The sequence below is a fragment of the Narcine bancroftii genome, chromosome 5 (assembly GCF_036971445.1).
Source record: "Narcine bancroftii isolate sNarBan1 chromosome 5, sNarBan1.hap1, whole genome shotgun sequence".
Taxonomy (NCBI): Eukaryota; Metazoa; Chordata; class Chondrichthyes; order Torpediniformes; family Narcinidae; genus Narcine; species Narcine bancroftii.
Genome location: NC_091473.1, coordinates 38,146,672 through 38,170,785, shown reverse-complemented (window position 1 = coordinate 38,170,785; position 24,114 = coordinate 38,146,672). Strand labels below are relative to the sequence as shown.

General features: G+C 42.0%; 1 protein-coding gene across 4 annotated transcripts in view; it reads left to right on the top strand.

Moving 5' to 3' along the window:
• Positions 1 to 1,770: 1,770 nt before the first annotated feature.
• Positions 1,771 to 24,114, top strand: part of LOC138763280 (putative uncharacterized protein C3orf49) — a 38,075-nt gene continuing 15,731 nt past the window's right edge. For 2 of the 4 annotated variants that reach the window (XR_011357467.1, XM_069937153.1), the window contains exon 1: positions 22,046 to 22,873. Coding sequence is in view for 3 of the 4 variants with exons in the window: in XM_069937153.1 (XP_069793254.1) it covers positions 22,752 to 22,873 (122 nt within the window). In the remaining variant the exon portion in view is untranslated. Of the gene's footprint in view, positions 2,019 to 20,610; positions 20,698 to 22,045; positions 22,874 to 24,114 lie in introns of those variants that run through there. The other 2 variants (XM_069937152.1, XM_069937150.1) reach the window with 2 other exon arrangements.

The following is a 24,114-nucleotide window of genomic DNA, read 5'->3' as shown; positions in this document are numbered from 1 at the left end:
ATTTCCACAGCACAACACTCCATGCGGAGAGCAACCTTTTCAATCTGTGGGGAGCTCGCCGATCTGTCATTTTCTGAAACAATACCTTCACGCTTCTGTTGTAGCTATTTGTTTATTCATCAGGCACTTGAACTTATCTTTCATAACAATTATTAATTTTTTAAATAATAATGTTTCTACACAGTTTCCAATAATTGGCAAGTGATATGACTTCCTAGGGGTGTAATTTAGTATGGATTGTGATGGGGTGGGGGGGCAGGGGGGTTATGTGGTGGATATGCAACATTCTGGGTTGGTTTAAAGCACATATGTTGCAGCTGAGTTGCTTCCTGCAGTTTTTGCTGTGTCCTTTATATTTGTCCTTTATACTCCATTTTCTTTTAGGAAAGCGATTATCTCACTATGGACACATCTCCAAAGCATGTCCACCTCCTCAGAACAAACATTCTTCACAGCAGGCAAACTCTCCTTTTTCTTAGTTCCTCCATCATTTTCCTTATCGGCAACTTGTCAATTGGATGAGGCTGTGAGTTAGACCTTCTTACTTTGCTCACTGTTGGAGTGTCTTTAATATCTCAAAATGCTGGATCTGTTACAACCTCCACTTGCCATTCAAGGAAATTCACTCTATCCTTAAAGATAGCTCTTTGATTGTTTTTTGCCTGGAACTTGTAGGCCACAGTTCTCAATGTATCCTTGTGATAAATAGCATATTAGCAGGCATGTCAAACTCATGCATGTAGTTGATATCTTCCATGGCATTACAACATCCTCTTAGAAAGAAGGTGTGTGCCCGTAGAGCCTTTGTGTCATCCGATTTTATTGGTGACCATACATGAACCTTCTCCATACAACCTGTAGCAATTTTGTGTGCATTGCCAAAATTTTCCTGTAGTAAAGACTTAGTCTTCCCAAATCCTCTGTCCAAGGCCATATGTAGGCAACTTCTTACAAGTTCTTTTGGGTGTCCTCTTGTGTAATGTTCCAGATAATAGACAATCTCTGGGGTTTTTGTTCTTGCTTTCAATACAGTGTGCTAAGGATTTAATGAATGCTTGGCACTGAATTGGGTCACGATTAAAAACCAAATCAACAGTCCCCAATGGACAAGTGGCAGCATGTCCAAACTGTGTTCAAACTGCAACAAATACACAGAAGGTGTCCAACTGCCTCTGATGGCTGTGATGTGCTATTGTCAACAAGCAAGTTTCCACTGCACCATCCATTAATAATATCACTGATTCTCAGGAAATGGCTCTACCAACATACGTCCTTCTTCTCTAGTATTAGATGCCCTGAATCCCTTTCTGGCTAATATTTGTACTGATGGATGCCAATTACTGTCAACAGCCTGCTCTCAACCTTTCTGATATGGTCACCATATTGTATTTTTTATCACTCCAAACCAAAGAGGGATAATTTTATATGTTCTATTTTTCTATTTTCTGTTCCTACAATTTTTTTGTTGACTAAATGTTGCAACTGCTATCCATAAAAGCTGCTCAGAGACAGGGTGAGGCTCTTGTTTGTGAAGCATTTTGATTGATTCACCATGAAGTCCAGATGAGTTTTAAATGGTTTATATATTAAATCACAAAAGACTTGGAGAAATCTATAATAATGTAATGTTCCAATAATAATGACCATTGTAACAACCTTCTTTAAGATTCTATGAAATGTCTATAAATAACAATCCGTGATAAGGATATCCATAGTAATGTTCAACAAAAACAAATTAGAGTCTCACTCACGGTCCTAGTCTTTAACCTGCCACATCAATTGGCAGTCAATTGCCACACCAATTGGCAGTCTAACAAACTCTGAGGAATTGTCCCCAAACCCTTGTACATGTGCCAACCATTCCCAGTTCGCAAAACCCACCATGCATGCGTGGACACAATATAGCACTGGAAAGGGGTGGCATTGATGAGAACAGCCATCGAAACAATGGCAGAAACTGGACATAGCAGCCTTTGGACCCTGGGACGCCACTGATGCCCGCAACCATCACAGCAAATGTAAGTAACGCACTATGGATCCTGCAGATGTAATATACAATCATTTACTAGTCTGCAAGGTAATTTATTGTATTTTGCATTTATCAATATCAAATGGCTTTGTTGATCCTTTGCTCCCTTACCCACCAAGGTAGAAGTAACTTTTAACTAATCAATACTTTGTACAGAAAAGTAGAGTAGAGCAGAGCTATATTGAGCAGACACTCAGTTATCAAATACAATCTGCTGGAGGAACTTAGTGGGCACTAATGCTGCTTAGCCCACTGTGTTCCCCAGAAAATTGTCTTTGGCTTCAGATACCAGCATCTGCAGTCTTCTGTGTATCTCCTGTTACGAGCCCTGAGGACCCATAATCCCAGCAGCAATAGATATTCACCAAGATGAATGGTTACTTAAACAAAAGTTGCTTTTAATTATCTTTAAAAATGAAAAAAGAATCACACTTTAACTTATCACTATTGACTTAATTAATCTAATTTAACGCCCTTCTAATTCTAAGTGCATGTGTATGTAATATGTGTGTAAGTTCAGAAAGGTTCTTTGATTCATAGTCCAATCTCATTTCTTATTCCTCCAAGTTCACTGGTTGCAGGGAATTCTTATACCGTGCAGAGAATTTAGCATTTATGAAGTGCACTAGGCTTTGGTGCTTGAAAGGTAAATGGTTCAGGAAGGTTCTTGTCAGTTTTTGGAGAGATTCTTTGTACGTCAACACCCACAACTGATTTTTCCATCAGCCACTTCAGAGTCTTGCTGAAGAAACTTGCTCCATTAAGGTTTTCCAGATGGTTAGCTCTTTCTTTCAGGTCACCACAGAGTTGGTTTTGTTCCTCTTATTCCAAGAGAAACATTAGACAGCCAGTCCTCCCCTCTTGCATGAACTACAATGGCTTTGACCAGGCTGACATAAGAACTCACAACCCGACTTCCAAATGGGGTTTTCCACAAGCTTGCCAGCTTGTCCTGTTCCAGTCCCAGCTGCTGTTGCTGGCTGTAACACTGTAGAAGTGATCTCTGGGTCTCTCTCTCTCTCTCTCCCTTTCTCTCTCTCTCTCTCTCTCTCACTCACACACACACACACACACACACACACACACACACACACACACACACACACACACACACACACACACACACACACACACTCTCTCTCTGAGAGAAAACTTGTTTGACTCTCTCTGCTTGTAAAACCACATGACCCTCTTGAAATAGCAAGTTCCTTTCCAGACAATATGCGGCTCTGACAAGCTCTTTCATCCGTTGCCTTTTTGTAAACAACAATCCATTAGTGAGGTCTCATGGGCGCTCTCCAAATCTCTTGCAAAGGCTGTGGAGTCGATATGTCTAGCATTAGCAGAGCTCCAGTATTTCAAATAAGATCTGTTTTAAAGTGTTTGTATGTAACCTACTCTAACAAATCTTTCCTAATTTATTTCCCAAAAACATATCTATGTCACAGTATGGTATGTTGGAATGCAGAAATTCAAAGTTGTATTCCTTTGGAAAAAAATTACATATAACTTGAGAAATAAATATGCTACGTTGTTATAAATCTGGCTCCTGTATACTCAAAGGTTAAGTTTAAATTTATAATGTTGTGCTTCCCATGCCTCTGGACCTGGCGAGAATCCCTTCTGAATTGTATCAAAGGATTTTGTTTAAATATGTGTGTTAGCTGGCATCACTTTTTTAACTATATTTTATCTTTCTATTAACTATTCTGGGGGATGGGGATTTGCGGGGAGGAAGGTTTTGTGGGGGGATTATATACCATCATATATTTAGTTCTAGTTTTTTTTTTTCATTTTTAATCTGTACTGTTATATTAAATTTGACTACTACATGTTTGAAACATTTTTAAATAAAATATTCAAAGAAAGGATAGTACTTTCCCTTTTAAACTGTTTATTCTAAATGCAAGTGTGAGTCTCAAGCAACTGGAAAACTTGCTTATCTGGCATTGGCCAATCCCCATAGGTGCTGGCTACTGGGGTGTGTTACTGTACTTTTATTAAAAACACAAAAAAACAGTCAAATCAATTTCAATTAAAACAGGCTGCTTTTAAAATAAAACATAATGACTGAATTTTTTAATTGTATCTTTTCTATTTTTCCATCAATTAATTATTATCATAATAATTAGAATATAGCCATCAACAAGAGAATAAATTGGATTCTTGATAAAGGATATAGTGAATGCAAATGTCATCAAAACCATTCAGAACCAGTTTACTGTTTCTAGTGTACACAAACAATCTAAAGCCATTTTAAAATGATTGGTAATAGAATTATAAATGACAAATTTGTGAACAGAATTGAATTAAATATTTGATTTGACCTGCTATTGATTTGAATAAAATGAAGACAAACAAATCTTTCCGCCTTCTCTTCAAATTAAGTCATTAGGAGTAGCAATGGCTTTTGATCAGATTAGGTACTATCTTCAAGGCTGTTTTATTTGATTAGAATTTAAAGCTTTGTCCTTTCTTAGTATCCAACTCAAACTTGACTGGTCACACCCTCTGCACCAAAGAGATGAGAAGCAAACACTGTGCATGAGTTGGCTTTCAATCTCAGGCATATCGTTGTTCAAGTTTGTGCAAATTGCAATGAATTCAGAATGATAAAAAGTATGATACCAAGCAGTAGTATTGCCTCCAGTTCTAGCCAATGTCGAAAATCTAATTAAATGAACAAATTTGACACAAGTAATGATTGACATACCAGCCTGCAACAAGCAAGTAGCCTTTCAGCAATGTTTAATATTAAAGAATATTGTGATAAAAATAACTTCATTCTTATTCTGTTCAGCCTGTATTTTACATATATGTGGCTCATAAAATTCTGAAAGCATGCTCATCAGTTTAGTTCTATTAGTATCCACACTTCCACAGCTACCTAAAATTAACTAAGCTTATAGTAGGCAACGGGTAGGCAGCTTTTAATATTACACATGTTCACATTAGCTCTTTATGCCACAATTATATCTCAAGAGTTAACTTGTTACAAAAATATCACACGTTGTTCGGAGATAGGGTCGTGTAAAAATGTAACTTCTTCAAAATAGAATAAATCCAAGAAGTTTCTTTACACAGAATAACAATTTTGCATTCCACATATTTCACATGGAAGGGAACCATTCAGCCCATCGACTCCATGTAGTACCTCAGAGCATTTCCATAAGTTCTACTCCTGGATTTATTTCCTCATAATCAATTCTCTCCCACCTGTCATCAGCACACACCATAAAACTTTCGTGGATGAAACAAACTTGTGGAGACAATGGATTAAGCAGCACATATGGAGACAAAGGGATGGTCGATATCAGACTCTGCATCAGGACACAGGCATGTTATAAACATAGACATGAGCCTGCATGAAACCTCAAAACTATAGAACTATATCCAGGACAAAATTTTATAAGAAAAGCAAGAGTGTTTATTTCTATAGCTCTAAGATACATTACAGGCGATTAATTTAAAAAAAAAACTACTAGGTATATAAGAAGATATTAAGGCAGATGATGAAATGATTAATCAAACCAGTAATTTTTAATAAATTGAGATTTGAGATTTAAAAAAAAGATTGAAAAGCATGATGTTTAAAAGGGAATATTGAAAATTTAAAGCAATAATTTGGAGCAAATAAAAGTGGAGATTTGAAAAGATCTATAATTTGTGGAGCAGAGATGCCTCACATATTATCAGGACCAGAAAAATTGACAGCGTTTGAGAGAAAAAAAAAACCTTTCTCTGTCCTAACAAAGCCATGGTTAGATATGTAATCAAGGATGATAACTTTAGTGTTGCTTGAGCTGGGTATTCTGTGGGCCAGCAATCAGAGGGAAGGAGTATTTGGGATGGGTGAGAAGTAGAAAGATACATGATTCTGAAGACCTCAAAGTTATGGAAGGTGGAAGGCTCAGTACCACATAAAGTATATCAAAGTTTTAGAAAGGTATATTGCTACTTATTAAAACATTCATAAAAGTATAAGCATGCATAAAGTGTTGGAGAATTGATTTGTGGTCCTTAGAAACAACATAAATTGCTTGATGATATGACAACAAGTTCTTGAGATTATGAAAGTATAGGACAGAGCAACCAAAGCAAACTCTGCTCATCAGATGAGTGCTTGATCCAGAGTTCGATGATGCAAGATCAAATAGGGTTAATTATAACCAAACCAAATTTACATCCTAAGTCTGGTCCGTTGAAAATCTTCTCCTTCACTCTGAAAAGAAGAGACTTTCCAGTGGTTGAATTAAAAACGTGCAAGAATCGACATGTTTCATACAGTTTAATGGTTCACTTAATTGTACAAAAATATGGAATTATGCAACTCCAGAGCTGAAGCAATGAGAGAAACCAAAGGTTCGTAAAGTTAAATCTAAATATCAGCTTTAAAATGAAGGAAAAGAGAAGATCAGATAAGGAGATTAAGAAAAATAATATTATTTTTGGTTTAGTGATGCTGTTAAAGAGCATGGTTTTTTTTCAAGATAAAGAATAAAAGTGGCAAGTTAGGAGGAGGGTGGCTCTAGTAGTTTTTATAAAGTAAAGCAATCCTACGTGGAATGTAAACCTCATCTTAATTTTCAAATAAAGCAAAGTAACTTTAGTTCAATAATATTTTGTGCACCTACTACAATTTCATTGAACTCATTTTGATTGGCCTTGGAAGTTTCAATAGTGGGTTAACTAAACCCAGGAAATCAGTGGTGAAAATTACTTTGTCAGAAGTTGATCAGGCAGTGGCAGGTTCCAATTGACTTGGTAAATTTCACATAGATGCACTGTCCCAAAAGAGTTTGCTGCAAGAACATCTCTGACAAAAAAGAAATTGTTTGGCATCAATCATTCTTGTCCCTGAACAATTGAACAAGTCTATTAATACAGCTCATTATTAAATACTAATTATCATTACACCAAATGCAGTTATTATCCATTGGTTGTCCTAGTTTATTAGGTTCATATTCATGTACACCGCTAACACACTTCAACAAGTGACATGCCCACTGCTTGAAATTTAAAATATGAACTTAGCATTTAGATGGTAATTTTTAAAACATTCTAAGTTAGTGTGACCTTTGATCTGAAGAGAATTACTTGAAATGAGCACATTAAATATTCTTGCAATGGGAAACTAGACTCTGTAAAATAAAATTATAAGACCATAAGGAGCAGAAGTAGGCCATTCCACCTGTCAAGTCCACACCGCCATACCATCAGGAGTTGATCCATTTTCCCACTCAGCCCCACTCCCCTGCCTTCCCTCCATAGCCTTTGATATCCTTATTATTCAAATACCTATCAATCTCTCCCAATGACCTAGCCTCTACAGCCACCCATGGTAACAAATACCAGAGGTTCACCACTCTCTGGCTAAATAAATTCTTGATTTTTTTCTGTTTTAAATGGGTGCCATTCAATACTGAAGCTGTGCTCTCTTGTCCTAGATTCCCCTTCCATGGGGAACAACTTTGCCACATCTAGTTTTCCCAGTCCTTTCAACATGCAAAATACTTCTATGAGGTTACTCTAATTTTTCTGAACTCCAAGGAGGACAGTCCAAGATCATTCAAATTTTCATCATATTCCAATTCTTTCATTCTTCTGAATCTTCTCTGAATCCTTTCCAAAGCCAGCATATCCTTTCTTAAATAAGGAACTAAAACTATACCCCCTACTCCAAGTGAGTCCTTATAAAACCTTAACATCACATCCCTGCTCTTATATCCTATCCCCTAGATATGAACGCTAACATTGCATTCAGCTTCTTCATCATCCTTTAAATCTGGAGGTTAACCTTTAGGGTATCCTACACAAAGACTCCCAAATCTCTTTGTACCTTTGAATTCTAAATTTTCTCCCGATCCTAATTATAATCTGCCCTATTATTCCTTCTCCCAAAATGCACGAATATGTACTTTCCAACATTGTTCTTCATTTGCAGATACTTTGGCCATTCTCTTAATCTATCTAAGTCTCTCTGCTGCCTCTACATTTCCTCATCACTACCTGCCCCTCCACTTATCTTTGCATTGTCTGCAAACTTTGCCACTAAACCATTTATTCCACAATCCAAGTCATTAATCTGAAAAGAAGGGGTCCCATCACTGACCTCTGCAGAGCACCACTGGTAATTATAGTTAACCAGAAGAGGATTCCTTTATTCCCACTCTCTGTATCCTGCCAATTAGCCAATGCTCTACTCATACTAGCACCTTTCCTGTAATTACATAGGCTCTTATCTTGTTAAACAGCCTCATGTATGACATCTTGTCAAAGGCCTATTGAAAGTCCAAATAGACAACATCCACTGCATCTCCTTAGTCTCACCTGCTGGTAGTTTCCTCAAAAAAATTCAGTAGTTTGGTCAGACAAGATTTCCCCTTGAGAAGCCATACTGATTTTGGCCTATCTTGTCATGAACCTCCAAGTACTCTGTAACCTCATCTTTAACGATCAATTTCTCAACCACCAATGTTAGGGTAACAGGTCAATTATTTCCTTTCTGCTGACTCTCTCCCTTTTCAAATAACAGAAAGATATTTGCAATTTTCCAGTTCTCTAGAACCATGCCAGAATCTATTGATCATTAATAATGCCTACATAATCCCTACAGCTATTTCCTTCAGAACCCAAGTGTGTATTCCATCTGGTCCAGGTGACTTATCTACCCGCATTCCATTTAGCTTCCCCAAGCACCTTCCCTCTGTTGATCTTGACTGCACTTACCTCTCTTCCTTGATAGCTTTGAAAGACAGATGTACCGTTAGTGTTTTCCAAAGTGAAAACTGATGCAAAATCCTCATTCAGTTCCTCTGCTATCTCCTTGTCTCCCATTACAATTTCTCCAGCATCATTTTCTATCACCCTATATCTACTCTCTCCTTTTTTTTAACTCTTAATATACATTTTTTTAAAGTGTTTAGTATCCTTTTTGATATTATTCCTGTTTAAAGAAATTAGTAGAGCAATATTTTAATATCCTAAAACATGATACTTTAATCCATAAAGTGTCATGTTTTGGTGCATAAAAATATGGCTCTATAACTAAACTATTCATAATATGATTCATTCAGTATACAAGAATAAATGCATTCCAAAATTCTTCTTTATTTTATGTCCTTTTCTTCTGGTAGGAATTGATTCAAGATATCAGCTTGCATTGATTTCCAAGTTGACATAATACATTTTTTTGCTACAGCTCAGGCTATCGTAATAAATCTTTTTTGTGCTCCGTCCAAATTGAGGCCAAGTTCTTTACTTCTTATATTACTTAGATCTCTGGATTTTTTGGTATGTTGCTTTTTGTGATTTTATTTAATACCTGATTTAGATCTTCCCAAAACTTTTCCACTTTCTCACATACCCAAATTGCATACACTGTTGTTCGCGTTTCCTTCTTACAGCGAAAACATCTGTCTGATAGTGTTGGGTCCCATTTATTAAACTTTTGGGGCATGTTGTATAGCCTGTGTAACCAGTTATATTGTATCATGCGTAACCTCATGTTTATTATATTTCTCAAGGTTTCGGAGCATAGTTTTTCCCATGTTTCATTCTTTATCTTTATGTTTAGATCTTAATCCCACTTTTGTTTGGGTTTACAGCTTATTTCATCATTCTCTTTCGCTTGCAGTTTGATGTACATGTTTGTTACAAATCTTTTAATTATCATTGTATCTGTAATCACATATTCAAAACTGCTTCCTTCTGGTAACCTCAGCCTGCTTCCCAATTTGTCCTTCAAGTAGATTTTCAGTTGGTGGTATGCAAACATTGTACCGTGAGTTATTCCATATTTGTACTGCCTGAGAATGCAGCAATGGTACATAGAAATGAATAAATATATTCCATTGGAAAAAATAACATATAATTTAAGAAATAACATCACAGTATTCGAACAAATTTGGGAACCGTACATGGAACACAACAGAGACCTACACCCCCTAAAATGACAGAATGAGAAGAAAATGAAATGAACTGACCCAGTGTGTAAAAGTAGATGACACAATTTTCTTGTTTATTTTCATTGTGCGATGACATTGTTTAATGTATCGTATATGTTGAACATTGAGTGGGTGGGGAGGGGGGTGGGAAGGAGGGAGGGAAGGGAGGGGACAAAAAGGGGAGAAAATGACACTGTATATTCAAGAGGGAAAGGTTTATGTGTATTTTGGTCAATATGGTTCATAGTGTGAAAAAAAAATAAAAAGATATCAGCTTGCATTAATATAGCTCTTCATTAACTCTGAACCCAAGGGAAAATGCATGCACGTAACTTGTAGCTGTCATAATTAATGGGCCATATGTTGTGAGAAAATATCAGCAGCTGCACTTGGAACACCTGGCCTTTCACTCTGTAAGTACCACCCAATTTGGGATTCCTGCATCCCTGTGAGCAAAATTCAACATGTTGCAAACTTGGCCAATGTTTTCCCAACTGCAGTTCCTCAGTGCAATATTGCAAATACTTTCCAGCACTTATTCAGTGGGTGGGGGGGGGGGGGTCACTCACAATATGATAGAATTTTGAACGGTATACAATCAATCTTAAATAGAGCCAATTTTGTAGATATGAGGGGTGAATTGACTAAAATTGGGAATATTGATTAAGAGTTTGCTAATGTTCAAAAAATGTCAAATCATTCAACAAATATATATTCCATTGAGAACTAAAAACAACTGATAGGAAAGAGATTTATCTGAAGCTCGACATATTAAGAATAATATTAGATTATAAAAATCACTTTACAGTATTGCCAAATGAAGTAGGATGCCTGAGGACTGAGAGTTATTGGAAGAAGCATCCATGAGTGCAAAAAATTGATAAAGACAGTTGTGAAAGTAAAGTATAAAAAGCAAGATTATAAGTGTTTCCACAGCTAGGTGTAACGAAAGAGATAGCAAAAATACATGCATTCAAAGTCAGGTTAAATTATAATTGGGAATAAATAAATGCTAGAGGCATTAAATAAATCTGTTGCATTAGTATTCACTGAAGTGCATCCAATAAATGTAGCAAGAATGTAATCCAAGGATCCAATGACAATGTGAATTTTAAGATTATTATTATCACTAGATTGGATAAAATAGAGAGAGTAAAGCACTAAAACAAATCCCCTGCACAGGGATGGAGAAGATGTGGCAGCAGAAGTAATAAATTCATTACTGATGATCAACTAAAATTGCTTTGAAAGGTACATGGAGATTGTAAGGTAGCAACTGTAACCTCACTATATATGCAAAGGAGAGCAAAGTATGAATAAAAATGGCTTCCAGTAGTCCAAAAAATCTGCCAATCTGACAATACCCAAGTCCTGAGTGGGCCAGATTATCAGTTTTCCTGGATTTGTATAGGAGCCAGAAAGGATGGAAATTCGAACGCCAACAATAAATCCCCCACAAATGTTGCTCTCTAGAAAGAATTACCACTAGTTTCAACTCTACCATAGTATAGAAGATTGAAATTATGGAATCTATCGTAGACTGAAGGAGTGCCACAGCCAACCTAAACTTGTAAAATTGCAATATCTACAAGATCTTTATTTTGAGGATGGCAGTTTTGTCCCTACCTAAACAAGTCCTTTCATTCAGGCAAAGAAAAAGCTCAATAGCAAGTGGATGAAAATGGTGAATGATGTCAAATTAGCGAAACAGACTCCACCAGACTGCATTCCAGCATACGGAATGTACGGGGGAGTAGACATGGCTGAGTCCAAAGACCAGAGTATGCCTCCCATAGCCCCCAACTGGTGAAGGCTGCACTGAACATCTGAACATAAATGACTTTCATTTGATTGGATGAGTAAGATCAATAGAGCATGCTAAGCAAATTCTGAAATGTTTGTTCAACTGATTACTACAATTGTTGACATTGATTTGAATTAAATGCATTAGTTTACAGTACAGCATATTAAGTCAGACTTTAAATAGGAAGGTGTTGTTTGGGTTCCAAGAGCAACGAGTCTGGACATGGGCTGAACAGAGGAAGGATCTTTATTAAGGGATAACACATACTAATACTCCCAATCAGAAAACACAGTATAATCAGTCACAATGGACTTAACACTACCAGTACTACAACTGTTACTACCAAGGATTACAATATGCTACACTCTCTTATTTGTCTAATGTGGGCATGGCTCCAGTGCTATCTAACAGCCCAGATATCTGTGTAGTGCACACGTTACCAATGACTCCTCCCGTGTTGCTCAAAATTTGTGACCTGCAGTAGAGCCAGGTTCATCTCATCTGAAGAGCAAAGAGGAAGAGCTACTGAAAGTGGTGGACTTTATCATACAGTGAGCTGGAGGGTCCAGCCCAAGTCAACACTGGATGAATGGTCAGGTGTGCACGAATGGGTGGGCAAGGTCCAACCTTGAATGGCTGGTGATGCAACCAGACTACGTTCCAAATGGAGAGGGCATATGACCTTCCACAACCCACACTCCTACTAGGTTCAGGACAGAGAGGCTACATAACCCTCCAAAATCTAGACTACATTCCACCCCTTGGAAGTCACCATTCACTAATCATTAAAAAATTAGTTAAAATATTCTTAATAAAAATAAATTAATATCTATTCAGAAAAGTTCTAACTTTGAAATGTATTTTTTTTAAAGTGACTTGGGTATATTATATTTGTGAAATATTGTATTAAAAGACATAAAATATCCATCTATAAACAGATCCCAAAAAAAAACCTTTCCAAAAAGAAACTGCTTGATCCATTATAGACAATGAAAAAAAATAATTGAGATAAATAGTACTAGTGTGGCAACATGTCACTAGGCAGGTGAACCGGCCCCGCTTGTAATCCACACGGCGGGGCAGCCGGCCAAAATCGTGCCATTGGGGGTATCCCCTTCTTCTCAGCACTGGGTTCGAAGGCCGCGCTGGGGGACCACGTGATGCCTGAGTGACGTCGGCACACACCAGTGCGGTTCTCAGCCAGATCTTGGCTGGGAGTATAAGTCCAGCCCGGTAGCCAGCAATAAATCAGTTTTCTGCTCACTGAGCTCAACCCGTCTGGTTGTGTGTTCTTTCAGTAGCAGTACAGCTGCTGCTACAATTGGTGACCCCGACTGGGTCACTCATCTTTGAACCCAACATGAGCGAACCTGGGATCAGTGCTTTAGCTGCCTGATTTCTGGGTTCAGGAGCCGGAGACCTGGTTCGGCCACATGGAGGCTCAGTTTCACCTCAGCCAGATTTCGTACGACACGACCAAATTCTACCATGTGGTTGCCGCCCTGGACCAGGCCATTGCCAAACGTGTGCTACATCTTGTTCAGCTCCCACCCGCTGAAGACAAATATGGGACCATCAAGCGAGTGCTCACCGGATCCCTCGAACTATCCAGGCATCATCGTGCTGCTCAGATGCTGCACCTCAATGCCTTGGGGGACAGGTCCCTGGTGGTGATGATGGACAAGATGCTGGCACTTATGGGTGATCACACCAACTGCCTACACTTTGAGCAAATTTTCCTCAACCATCTGCCCGACGACATCCGGCCGTTACTGGCCCAAGAGAGCTTTACCGACCCGAGGAAGGTTGTTCAGAAGGCCCAAGTGCTATGGCTCGAGCGATTCCCGGAGGGCTCAGTGGTCCAGCAGGTTACGAGGCACAGATGTGACCATGCCAAGCCTGCCCCTAATGCTGCGGTAGAACACCGGCCCCTGCAGGGGCCACCAGGAGTATAACCAGGGGCATGGCATCCGCTCCAGGCTTCTGCTTCTACCACCAGCGCTGGGGAGCCAAGGCTCGGAAGTGTCATCAGCCCTGTTAATGGCTGCAGCGGCTGGCTAAGGACACAGCCTTCTCTACTTGTGGGACTCAGTCAGTGGCTGGCGCTTCCTCATCGACACTAGGGCCCAGATCAATGTCATCCCAGCCACGACCATCGAGTCCAGGAGCTGACTTCAAGGACTTCCCCTCCGTGTGGCCAATGCAACAGAGATCTGGATGTATGGGAACAAGACAGTCCACTTCCAGATTGGCCAGCGAAAGTTCTCGTGGAGGTTCACTGTCTCATCCCTTCCAACCGCCATTCTGGGTGCCGACTTCCTCCTCGCCCATGGCCTCCTGGTGGACATTCAAGGTAGGCTCCTGGTAGATGCCCAGACTTTCCAGGCCTTTCACCTTGACACCTCCCGCACAGAGCAGCCACAGATGGCCATGATCAGCACGCCCAGAGAAGAGTTCCAGCGAATCCTGGATGAGTTTCTGGCCCTCCTCAGGTAACAATTCTCTGCTGCCTCACCGCGCCACAGGGTGTTCCAGAGTCCACCAATTCACACCAAGGCACGCCAGCTTCCACCTGACAAGCTTCAGATGGCAAAGGAAGAATGTTCGCATCTGCTGGAGCTGGGGATCATTCAGCACTCCAACAGCCTGTGGGCCTCGCCACTCCACCTGGTCCCGAAAGCCTCCGGTGGCTGGCACCCCTGTGGAGACTATCGACGGCTCAATGAGGTGACAGTTCCTGACCATTACCTCATCCCTCACATCCAAGACTTTATGGCCAACCTGCACGGTGCGAGGGTTTTCTCAAGGGTTGACCTGGTGTGCGGGTATCACCAAATCCTTAGGACAAACCCAAGATGGCCATCATCACCCCCTTCGGCTTATTCGAATTCTTTCGCATGCCGTTCGGGCTAAAGAATGCCGCTCAGATCTTCCAGTGCCTCATGGACTCAATGGGCAGGGACCTGGATTTTGTCTTCATTTACTTGGATGACATCCTCGTTGCCAGCAGGGATTGGGTGCAACACAAGACTCATCTGCACGCACTCTTCTCCCGGCTGGCCGATTTCAGCCTCACCATCAATCCAGCCAAGTGCCAGTTCGGGAAAGAGTCCATGCAGTTTCTGAGCCATACCATCATGGCCAAAGGACCCACACCCACCGCTACGAAGGTCGCCGCTATCAAGGAGTTCCAACACCTGGACAACCTCAAGGGGCTGCAGGAGTTCGCGGGTATGGTCAACTTCTATAACCGATTCATCCCAGGAGCCACGCGCATCATACAGCTGCTATTTGCCCTCATCAGAGTCAAGCACAAAATGCTCACCTGGTCCCCAGAGGCCTGCAGTGCATTTGAGGCCACCAAGGACACCCTCGCTAAGGCTACCATGCTCTCCCACCTGCACACCGACCTGCATATGGCGCTCTCCGTTGATGCCTCTGCCACAGCTGTCGGCGCCGTCCTGGAGCAGCAGGTGAATGGACAATGGAAACTGCTGGCATTTTTCAGCCACCTTCTCCGCCCACCGGAATGTAATTATAGTGCCTTCGACCGCGAGTTACTGGGCGGTGCCTGGCGGTACCTGGCGGTGCAGCATTTCCACTATTTCTTGGAGGGGAGGACTTTTACCATCTTCACTGACCATAAACACCTCACTCAGGCGCTTGCGATGGCAAAGGATCCCTGGTTGGCCTACCAGTAACATCACCTCTCCTTCGTGTTGGAATTTACCACCGACATTCGGCACAAGGCGGGGAAGGACAATGTGGTTGCCTATGCACTCTCACGACTGGCCACCTGCAAGCTGAAACCTGTCCTCGACTTCGACCAGCTTGCCCAGGATAAGAAGTCCAACGAGAAGACGCGAACCTTCAGGACTGCCGTCACGGGCCTGCGGTTCCGAAACCTCCCGACTCCTAGTGGCGAAGGCACTGTGTCTCCATGGGCACCCCGCGGCTAGTGGTTCCCCAGCAGTGGCGCAGGCAAGTCTTCTATCACATCCACGACCTTTTGCACCAGTCCATCAGGTCCATGGTCCATATGGTGGCAGAGCGGGTCATCTGGCATGGGCTGCGGAAGCAGGTCGCGGGCTGGGCCAGATCATGCACCCATTGCCAGATGTCTAAGGTGAAAAGGCACACCAGGGCACCTGTGCAAGACTTCGAGCATGTCTGGGAACGGTTCAGCCACATTCACGTGGACATAGTCAGGCCCTTACCAGTTTCCCAGGACAACCATTACCTGTTCACAGTGGTAGACCGCACCACTCGTTGGCCCGAGGCAATCCGATGCTGGATGCCTCCACGGACTCCTGCTCCCGAGCACTGTTGCCCAGTTTGGCGTTCCGAATCACCTCACCAGTGATCGGAGCACCCAGTTCACCTCTGCACTCTGGGCACTGCTCGCCAACAGGTTGGGGATAGAGCTACACTGCACCACGGCCTATCACCCGCAGGCCAATGGGCTGGTCGAGCATCTGCATCACCACCTTAACTCGGCACTTATGGCCCGACTCACCGGTCCCGACTGGGTGAACGAACTGCTTTTGGTGCTCCTGGGCATCCGCTCCAAGCCCAAGGAGGATCTGCAGGCGTCATCAGCTGAGCTGGTCTATGGCGCACCGTTGGCACTGCCCGGTGAGTTCATCAACCCCCAGCGATCGCCGCACGAGCTACATTTCCACCTCTGGGCCCACTTGGACTCCTTCGCAACCCCACCACCACCCAGACATGGCACACGGCCATCTTACATCCCCAGCGAGCTGTACTCCACAGAGTACGTTCTTATTCAGCGGGGCCCACCCGCGGCACCTCTGCAGAGACCTTACGAGGGGCCATAGGGGGTTGTCCAATGTTCAGGGTCTACTTTCACGCTGGACATCGGCAGTAGGCGGGAGCTGTTTACTGTGGACAGGCTGAAGCCAGCTCACCTCAACTCCACCGAACCAGTGATTGTGGCCCAACCCAAGAAGCGAGACTACCCAGCTAAAAAGGACATTGGCACCAGTTCCGGGGGGGGGGGGGGATGTGTGGTGACATGCCACTAGGCAGGCGAACCGGCCCCCCTTGTAATCCTCGCGGTGGGGCAGCCAGTCAAAATGGCACCGTTGGGGATTTCCCCTTCTTCTCAGCACCGGGCTCAGAAGCCCGCACTGGAGGACCACGTGATGCCCGAGTGATGTCAGCGCCACCCAACACGGTTCTCAGCCAGGTCTGGGCTGGGAGTATAAGTCCAGCCCGGCAGCCAGCAATAAACCAGATTTCTGCTCACTGAGCTCAACCGTCTGGTTGTCTGTTCTTTCAGTACACTAGATAAATTTTAAAAATTTAAATAAAAAAATTGCAAAATTGAAACCAATGCTTAGGTATTGGATTAAAGGTATATCAGATCAACCTGATTTGGTTGATACACTTTTTCATTTGAATCCTTCCCATAAGGGTTTAATAGGTAATATTTACAATAATTTATTAAAATTGCAATCATTTTCTAATGATAAAATTAGAGGAGCTTGGGAATTGGAACTTCAGTCACTTCTCCCAGAGGAGCTTTGGAATGGTTAATACCTCTTCGTTATATGGTCAACATGCATTGATTCAGTTTAAATCCGGTTGTTCTCCCCATGGAATGTCATTCTGCTGGAACTGGCCTCCTATTTATTTGTTTGTCACTGAGTCTTATGTGGTCTCGCTGACTTGCCCAGGATGTTATGTGCAGTGCATCTCACTGACAACAGTACCAGTACCACCTTTATTTAGTGAGCAGGTAGTTTAAGGTCATCCAGCTTTCCCTTAATCGAAAGTACCACAATCCTTTCTTTGGCCAGCATTCCCACTACAGTGGCCATTCATCCATGTGTTCCACAATCGTTTGGAGCCACACATCCCCCATGAGCGCTGCCGTGCCAGGGATCACCCCAGCAGGCGCGCATCCAGGGCTTACCGGTGGTTCTCATAGGAGTACCCCACTGGATGGCATTCCTGCTCTCATTCCCACTGATTGTTTGGACCAGTGCTGACTGAACTAAATGCACCATATTGACAAGGTGTGCTCCTTTTCTGGACTCACTAGGAGTGTCAGGACTGTATGTGTGCCAAATCGTATGGAGGGAGGAAAAACGAACCAGTTTCCAAAGCACCCACGCAGCAAGGATTATTGGAAGTGAGGTGGTTGTGGTGAGGGGAGTGGAAGAATGGCGTCATTTCTGAAATATTTTGTTTTTTAAAAAAATAACACAACTAACTCTTGTATCAATCATCAAGCAGGGTCTGTGTAGGTAGAAGACACTCAGCTGCATGTGCCAGAGCAGTGATGGAGATGCCACAGTCTAGTGTAGTGTTGCTGCATTCGTAGTGTCCCACAGCGCAGATCAGTGTTGACTGGAAGAGAAGCAGCTTGAAAGGTAGTCTTCTTTTTCTTGAGGAGGGGGATAGGTGAGGTGGGGGGATTGGGAAGGAGGGGGAGTGTTTGGGAGAACTTGTGTCTGGAGAGTTGGTTGCTGTGGTAACATGATAGATTAATCAGGGGCTACTTCTGGTGGGGAGGAGCAGAGGGGAGGCTTGTCTGGGTCAAAGAGGGTGGTGCATTGGAAGCTCCACCCTTACAGGGCTTCCCAGACAATGCTCTTTCTGACAGCATACATGTCTCTGAGTCATCAGCAGGGTGGCATCGCTGAACTTTGTTTCAGTCCCACAAACTTGAGCAGGTGCTCCCCACTCAGTGTACTTTAATCCCTCCAGGAGGGTAATGGTCTCTCAGATGGTTTTTTTCCAGTCGCCAGTCCCATGAGGGGCAAGACTGGACCTCTAAGGTCAGAGCATGTGGTGGTGACTAAATAGCCTGCCAAGGCAACAGGCATCCTTGTGTTCTCAGGGAAGTGGCACTCGCGGACACCTCTGTAGATGGCGTGATTTGTGTCCACTCCCTAATAACTTGAGTCACCTCACTGATGGAGTGCCACTGCAGTTGGCTGTGGCGGTCCCATTCAAAGAGCGTAGGGAACCTGGCCTGCACCGTAGTCACCACCTGTTCCCATAGCATGGTGCCTTCATTGATGCCTTTTGGTGGCACCCGCAAGGCATTGTTAATCATCTCTTGTTCAGACAAACTGCCTAGGGTGCTCGCTTCCTGATGAGGGAGGAAAATATTGATGCCCCCCCCCCATCCTACAGCTGTAGCAGTCACATGGCTAGGTGTTCACCTGGCCATTAGCAGTATCAGTTCCCCAGCCTGATTAGCTCCTTGGTGGAGTTATCCTGGATCTCTGTAATGTCACAGTGACTGCATGCCCAAATGGGGTCCCCCATTTTCAGCTACCTCCCTGTTCTGGAGGTCATGGGGGGCCCTCATTAGCAGATCTGGAACTGTGTGGTCACTGGTCAGTTTTGCAAAGACTTGGGCACACAGGGGTTAGGGCGTGGTCTGGTCATCATCATCATCCATCCACACATCCTCTTCCCCATCTCCTGTCCATGTGTCAATCCCTTTCCCCCTTCCCTGGACAATGGCTCGGACTTTGACTGGGTTGAACTGCTGGCCAGACCAGTGAGCTGCCTGCAGCAGCCGCTGCTTATTCAGCTTGCAAGCTGCCTCTGCACCTTTTTTCTCTAAATTGGCAGCTCAAACTTGGGCAAGCAGTCTTCCTGCCTCCTTTTTTATTATTATATTTTTTTTATTTTTCACACTATGAACCATATTAACCAAAATACACACAGACATTTCCCTCTTGAATATACAGAGTGTCATTTTCTCCCCTTTTTCCCCCCTCCCCACCCACTCAACATTAAACCCATTAAACAATGTCATCACACAATGAAAATAAACAAGAAATTTGTGTCTTCTACTTTTACACACTGGGTCAGTTCATTTCGTCTTCTTCTCATTCGATCATTTTAGGGGGTGAAGGTCCGCGGTAGGCCTTCTCTGTTGTGTTCCATGTACAGTTCCCAAATTTGTTCAAATAATGTGACTTTATTTTTTAAATTAGATGTTATTTTTTCCAATGGAATACATTTATTCATTTCTATGTACTCTCAGGCTCTCTTCTGATCGTCTGCCTGCCTCCTTTAGTGCACTACAGCAATGCAGGAGGGATTCTATTTCCCTATCTTTGAGGGCATCCTGTTAGCCTAATTCTTCTATCATTTCTTATCGGCATCTCAAGAGAGACCCATAAGCAAAGGACTTACCCCATGTCTCGCCTAAGTCTTGGAAAATACTGACTTCTCAGGGAGGAGTGTTACGTGGTGCCCCATCTTCTCCCTGTGTGGGTTCAAACTGTCAGCCCAGTCTACCGGTCTGCCAGTAAACCCATTAACCTTTTGAACCCTGCACTATTGTCAGTCCACCGAGGAATTCTACTTTCGTGCTGAGTCTCCCTTACTAGCTGTGCTTCCTGCTGATCCTGCTTGTGAGGAAGTCTGCTATGACACACACAACAGTAGACTCACACACAGGCTTGTTAATATAAGTTGGAACATCGTGAACGCGCGAGTCCAGCTGAGACTCCTTTCAACCCTGCTCACAGCACCAAATGTGTGTTCAAAAAGCAATGAGTCTGGACACAGGCTGAACGCATGAACAATCTTTATTAAAACTCATGCAAGGGAATCACAACAGGGGAATCACACACGAATACACTCAATCACAAAACACTGTATAAATCAGACACATCAGACTTAATACTACTGACTGTGTACAGACTTGTAACACCAAGGATTATTATACACTATATGGCATTCCTTGTCTAATGTGGGCATAGAACCAATGCTATCTAACAGCCCTGATCCCTGTGTTGTGTGTACCTTAACCAACAACTCCTCCAGCGTTGTCCACATTTCGCGACCTGGAGTGGAACAGGGTTCGTATCTGAACTGAAGAGCAAAGAGGAAGAGCTACTGCACATGATGGATTTTCTAGTACGGTAAGCTGGAGGGTCTGGCCCACTAGATGATTAAAGGGGCCAATGGTCAGATGTGCACTAATGGTTTGGCAGAGTGCAACCTTGATTGGTAGGGGATGCGACTTCCAACTTCATTCCAGGCGGAAATGTCACGTGACCCCCCCCCCCCACAACCCACATTACAAAATTAAAATGCTGAGAACATATAAGCATGTCAGGTTGTATCTGTGAAAAGGGCACAGTAAAAGCTACTTTTGTCCCACAAGCCTGTGCCACTTAAATCCCCAATTAACCTACAACCCCCATATGTTTTGAAGGGTGGGAGGAAATCAGAGCATCTTGATGAAACCCACGTGGATGTGGGGACAGTGTATAAACTCCTGACAGCCAGCGCCAGATTCAAACTCAGGTCACTGGCATTGTAATAGTGCTGACTGCCATCATAACCAGGTTTTAGGTTGAAAGTATGTCTTTTTTTTACACAAAGGCTGCCCACCAGTTGAGCCAGTTCAAATAAAGTGGTGGCACTGGCAGAGCCAGAGCTGCTGTAATGGCAGCGGTGTCGCTAGTACTGACCTGGGAGAACAGGAGTGGGGACAAGCCCTGCTCTGCAGGGTCCTAGCGCCTGGTCGTAATGGTGAAGGTTCCATGCAGGTTTTAAATGTCTTGTTAAAGGAGCTAATGGTAATTTTTAAAAATCCTGCAGCCATGGGGTCTATGCCCAAGATGGCTGCACCTCTGCTGGGCAGCATACTATGAAGGATTGTAGGTCCAAGGGGTGCAGTGGACTGATGCAGGACACAAGAATCTGGGAGAACAACCCCCCCCCCTCCACCATGGAGAAACACAGGAGATGACCCGACAGGATAGTGACCATAGCAGCAAACCAGCAAGGGGTTCAGTGGCTGAAGGACCTACACAGGCTGTGGGCTGTTGATGACATGAAGTAGGAGTCACACAGGCTGCGGAGACTGGCACATGAGAACCAGGTCTGGGATCTGGGATTCGAGAGTGTGGAGGGCAAAAAGGGCTCCCAAAGGGCTTCTGGTGCTGAAGGCTTCCTGATCATATTGGAATTTTTGATGTGGAGCTCAGGTTGAGGATGGTTTGTACTGGAGTCAGGGCAGCTGCAGAGCCTGCAAGAGTGCCAGAGTGAATCCATGGATACACAATGTCTCTGGAGGGACTTGTTTTTGCTTATATTTCTCCTATTGTTAGAAACATCAGGCAATGCTCATGACAAAACTTTGTTTGCCTTACACAGATAAAATTGAAGTTTATTATATTTTTAATGCATTATTACATCACAATAGAAGGAACCTTTGTCCTTTAATTGTGAAGAAGTTTCTATGGTCACAGTTGTCTCAGGTGCCAATTGAAGGACATTAGGGTCAATGCAATGATTTACAGTTTTGGTCATCAGAAAGCAGTTTCATTTTAAAGCTCCAATTCTGAATTGCATTTTAATCCCTTTTGCCAATAATCAGTTTTTCAAATATCATCTAGTTAATATTTTAATAGCAACTAACTTGAAAAAGCTAAATAGTTAAAATGGGTTAAACATTTTTTTGCATGGGACATTTTTTGAGATGATATAATTAGCCCATACAACACCTTGATGCTTATTGAATCTGTAGTTGAGAAAAGAATGATAACATGTTACCAGCACCTCCATCTTATATATTCAAAATTAAATATTTGGTGATTTCTCATCCTAAATTCGTGTGCATTTTTAGCTATTTTCTGATTCCTGATTTATCAAATCAGTCTCTTTCTCCATCAATTGTCTTTCTTGCAGTTTGTTAAGGAATTTCACAAAGTTGTGTCTGATTTCTCATCCATCTATTCTTACTGCCATCCAGCTGTTGTGTTAATGATGCACTTCACAAATGCAAGTGAATAAATTGGACATTCCATAAGTGACTGCTCAAAAACTTGTGCAATCACATGGCAATGATTTTGGCATACTTAAATATTTCTCCATTCTTCAAGGGCTTAGCTTCAAGCACAGAAACTGTGCGAAAGACTACATCTGCTTCAGAATACAGTTAGAATTCATTAGCTACATTAAAAGCATGCATAAAAATGACAAAAATTGGTTTCCTTCTCAACATGTTTACCATCAAGATATAGAAGACAACAGAATAGTCAAAGGAGAAACAGAAGCACCTAAACACAGAGATAAATGCCTTATGAGGTGAGTATCCTGCCAATAATGGCTACATTTTGAAGTCTTATTAAAGCTATCCTGTAAAACTGAACAGAATAATTTTTTTGTTTTAATATATAAGTATCTCATTACTTATTTTACTATTTTCTATAAATGTTAATTAATGCTAAACTTCTTCTTTGTAGTGTTTATATATGAAGCATTGGGATATATTTTTGTTAAAAACTTGTTATATTGGCATATTATTCATTTTGAGTACTTGCTAAAATAAAGTTAGTTTTAATTTTATTAAAACCACTCCCTGATTCAATAAAAAGATTAAATAGCCTAAAATCATCAATTTTATTGAAATGCCTGCTGAATTAAATCTGTTCAAATATATCATTTTTGAAATGTGTTGCTTAACAATTTTAATGCTGACTTACGAGTTATTCTAGCAGGTATTTTGATTTATTAGTGAGTTATAACATTTGATAAGGTAGCCACTGTTTAATTTTATAGCATTGCCCTATTTGTAATTGTCATTTGTTTTAATCATAATATTTAGAAAAGTATTATTTTATTATAATTTTGATCAAATATGATTAATTATTCAGACTCACAGACTTGGTGTAGCAAGAATGTTGATCATTTAACTCATCATGTCCATACCAACTACACAGTGAAGCAAGTCAACTGTCCCACTCACTATCTTCTTCCTGTAGACTTATTTCTTTTCTTTCAGGTACTTGTCTAGCCCCCTTTTGAACATTGCCAAGTATAATGGTAGATACCAGTGCAATGTATTCCAAAACTTAACCACCAACTTTGCAATCTGGATTTTTCAAGTTTCTTTTGGTTGTTTTATTGATCAACTAAATCTTGTTCTGGCCCCTTTATTAGTTGAAATATTCTCTCAGGTCTACCTCTATTTTTCTGATCCAGGAACTCCAGCTTCTCCTGTCTACCCAAATACCTTCGTAAAGAGACATTGGATAGGGTAGGTTTATTACCACTAGAATGTACACAGCTAAAGGGTGAACTCAGGTTGATAAAATGATAAGTGGCAGAGATAATCTTTTTTCTTGGGTGGAGGAGTCTAAAAGGTGAAAGTATAGATTTAAGGTAAGAATGGAAAAATTTATTTTTCTGAAAGGCAGGTTTTCCACAAAGATACAGGTGGAATGAGCTGCATAGGAAGTGGATAGAGATAAATACAATTGCATTGTTTAGAGGGCAAAGGTACCTGGGCAGGAATGGAGCAGAGCAATATCAACCTCTTGCAAGCA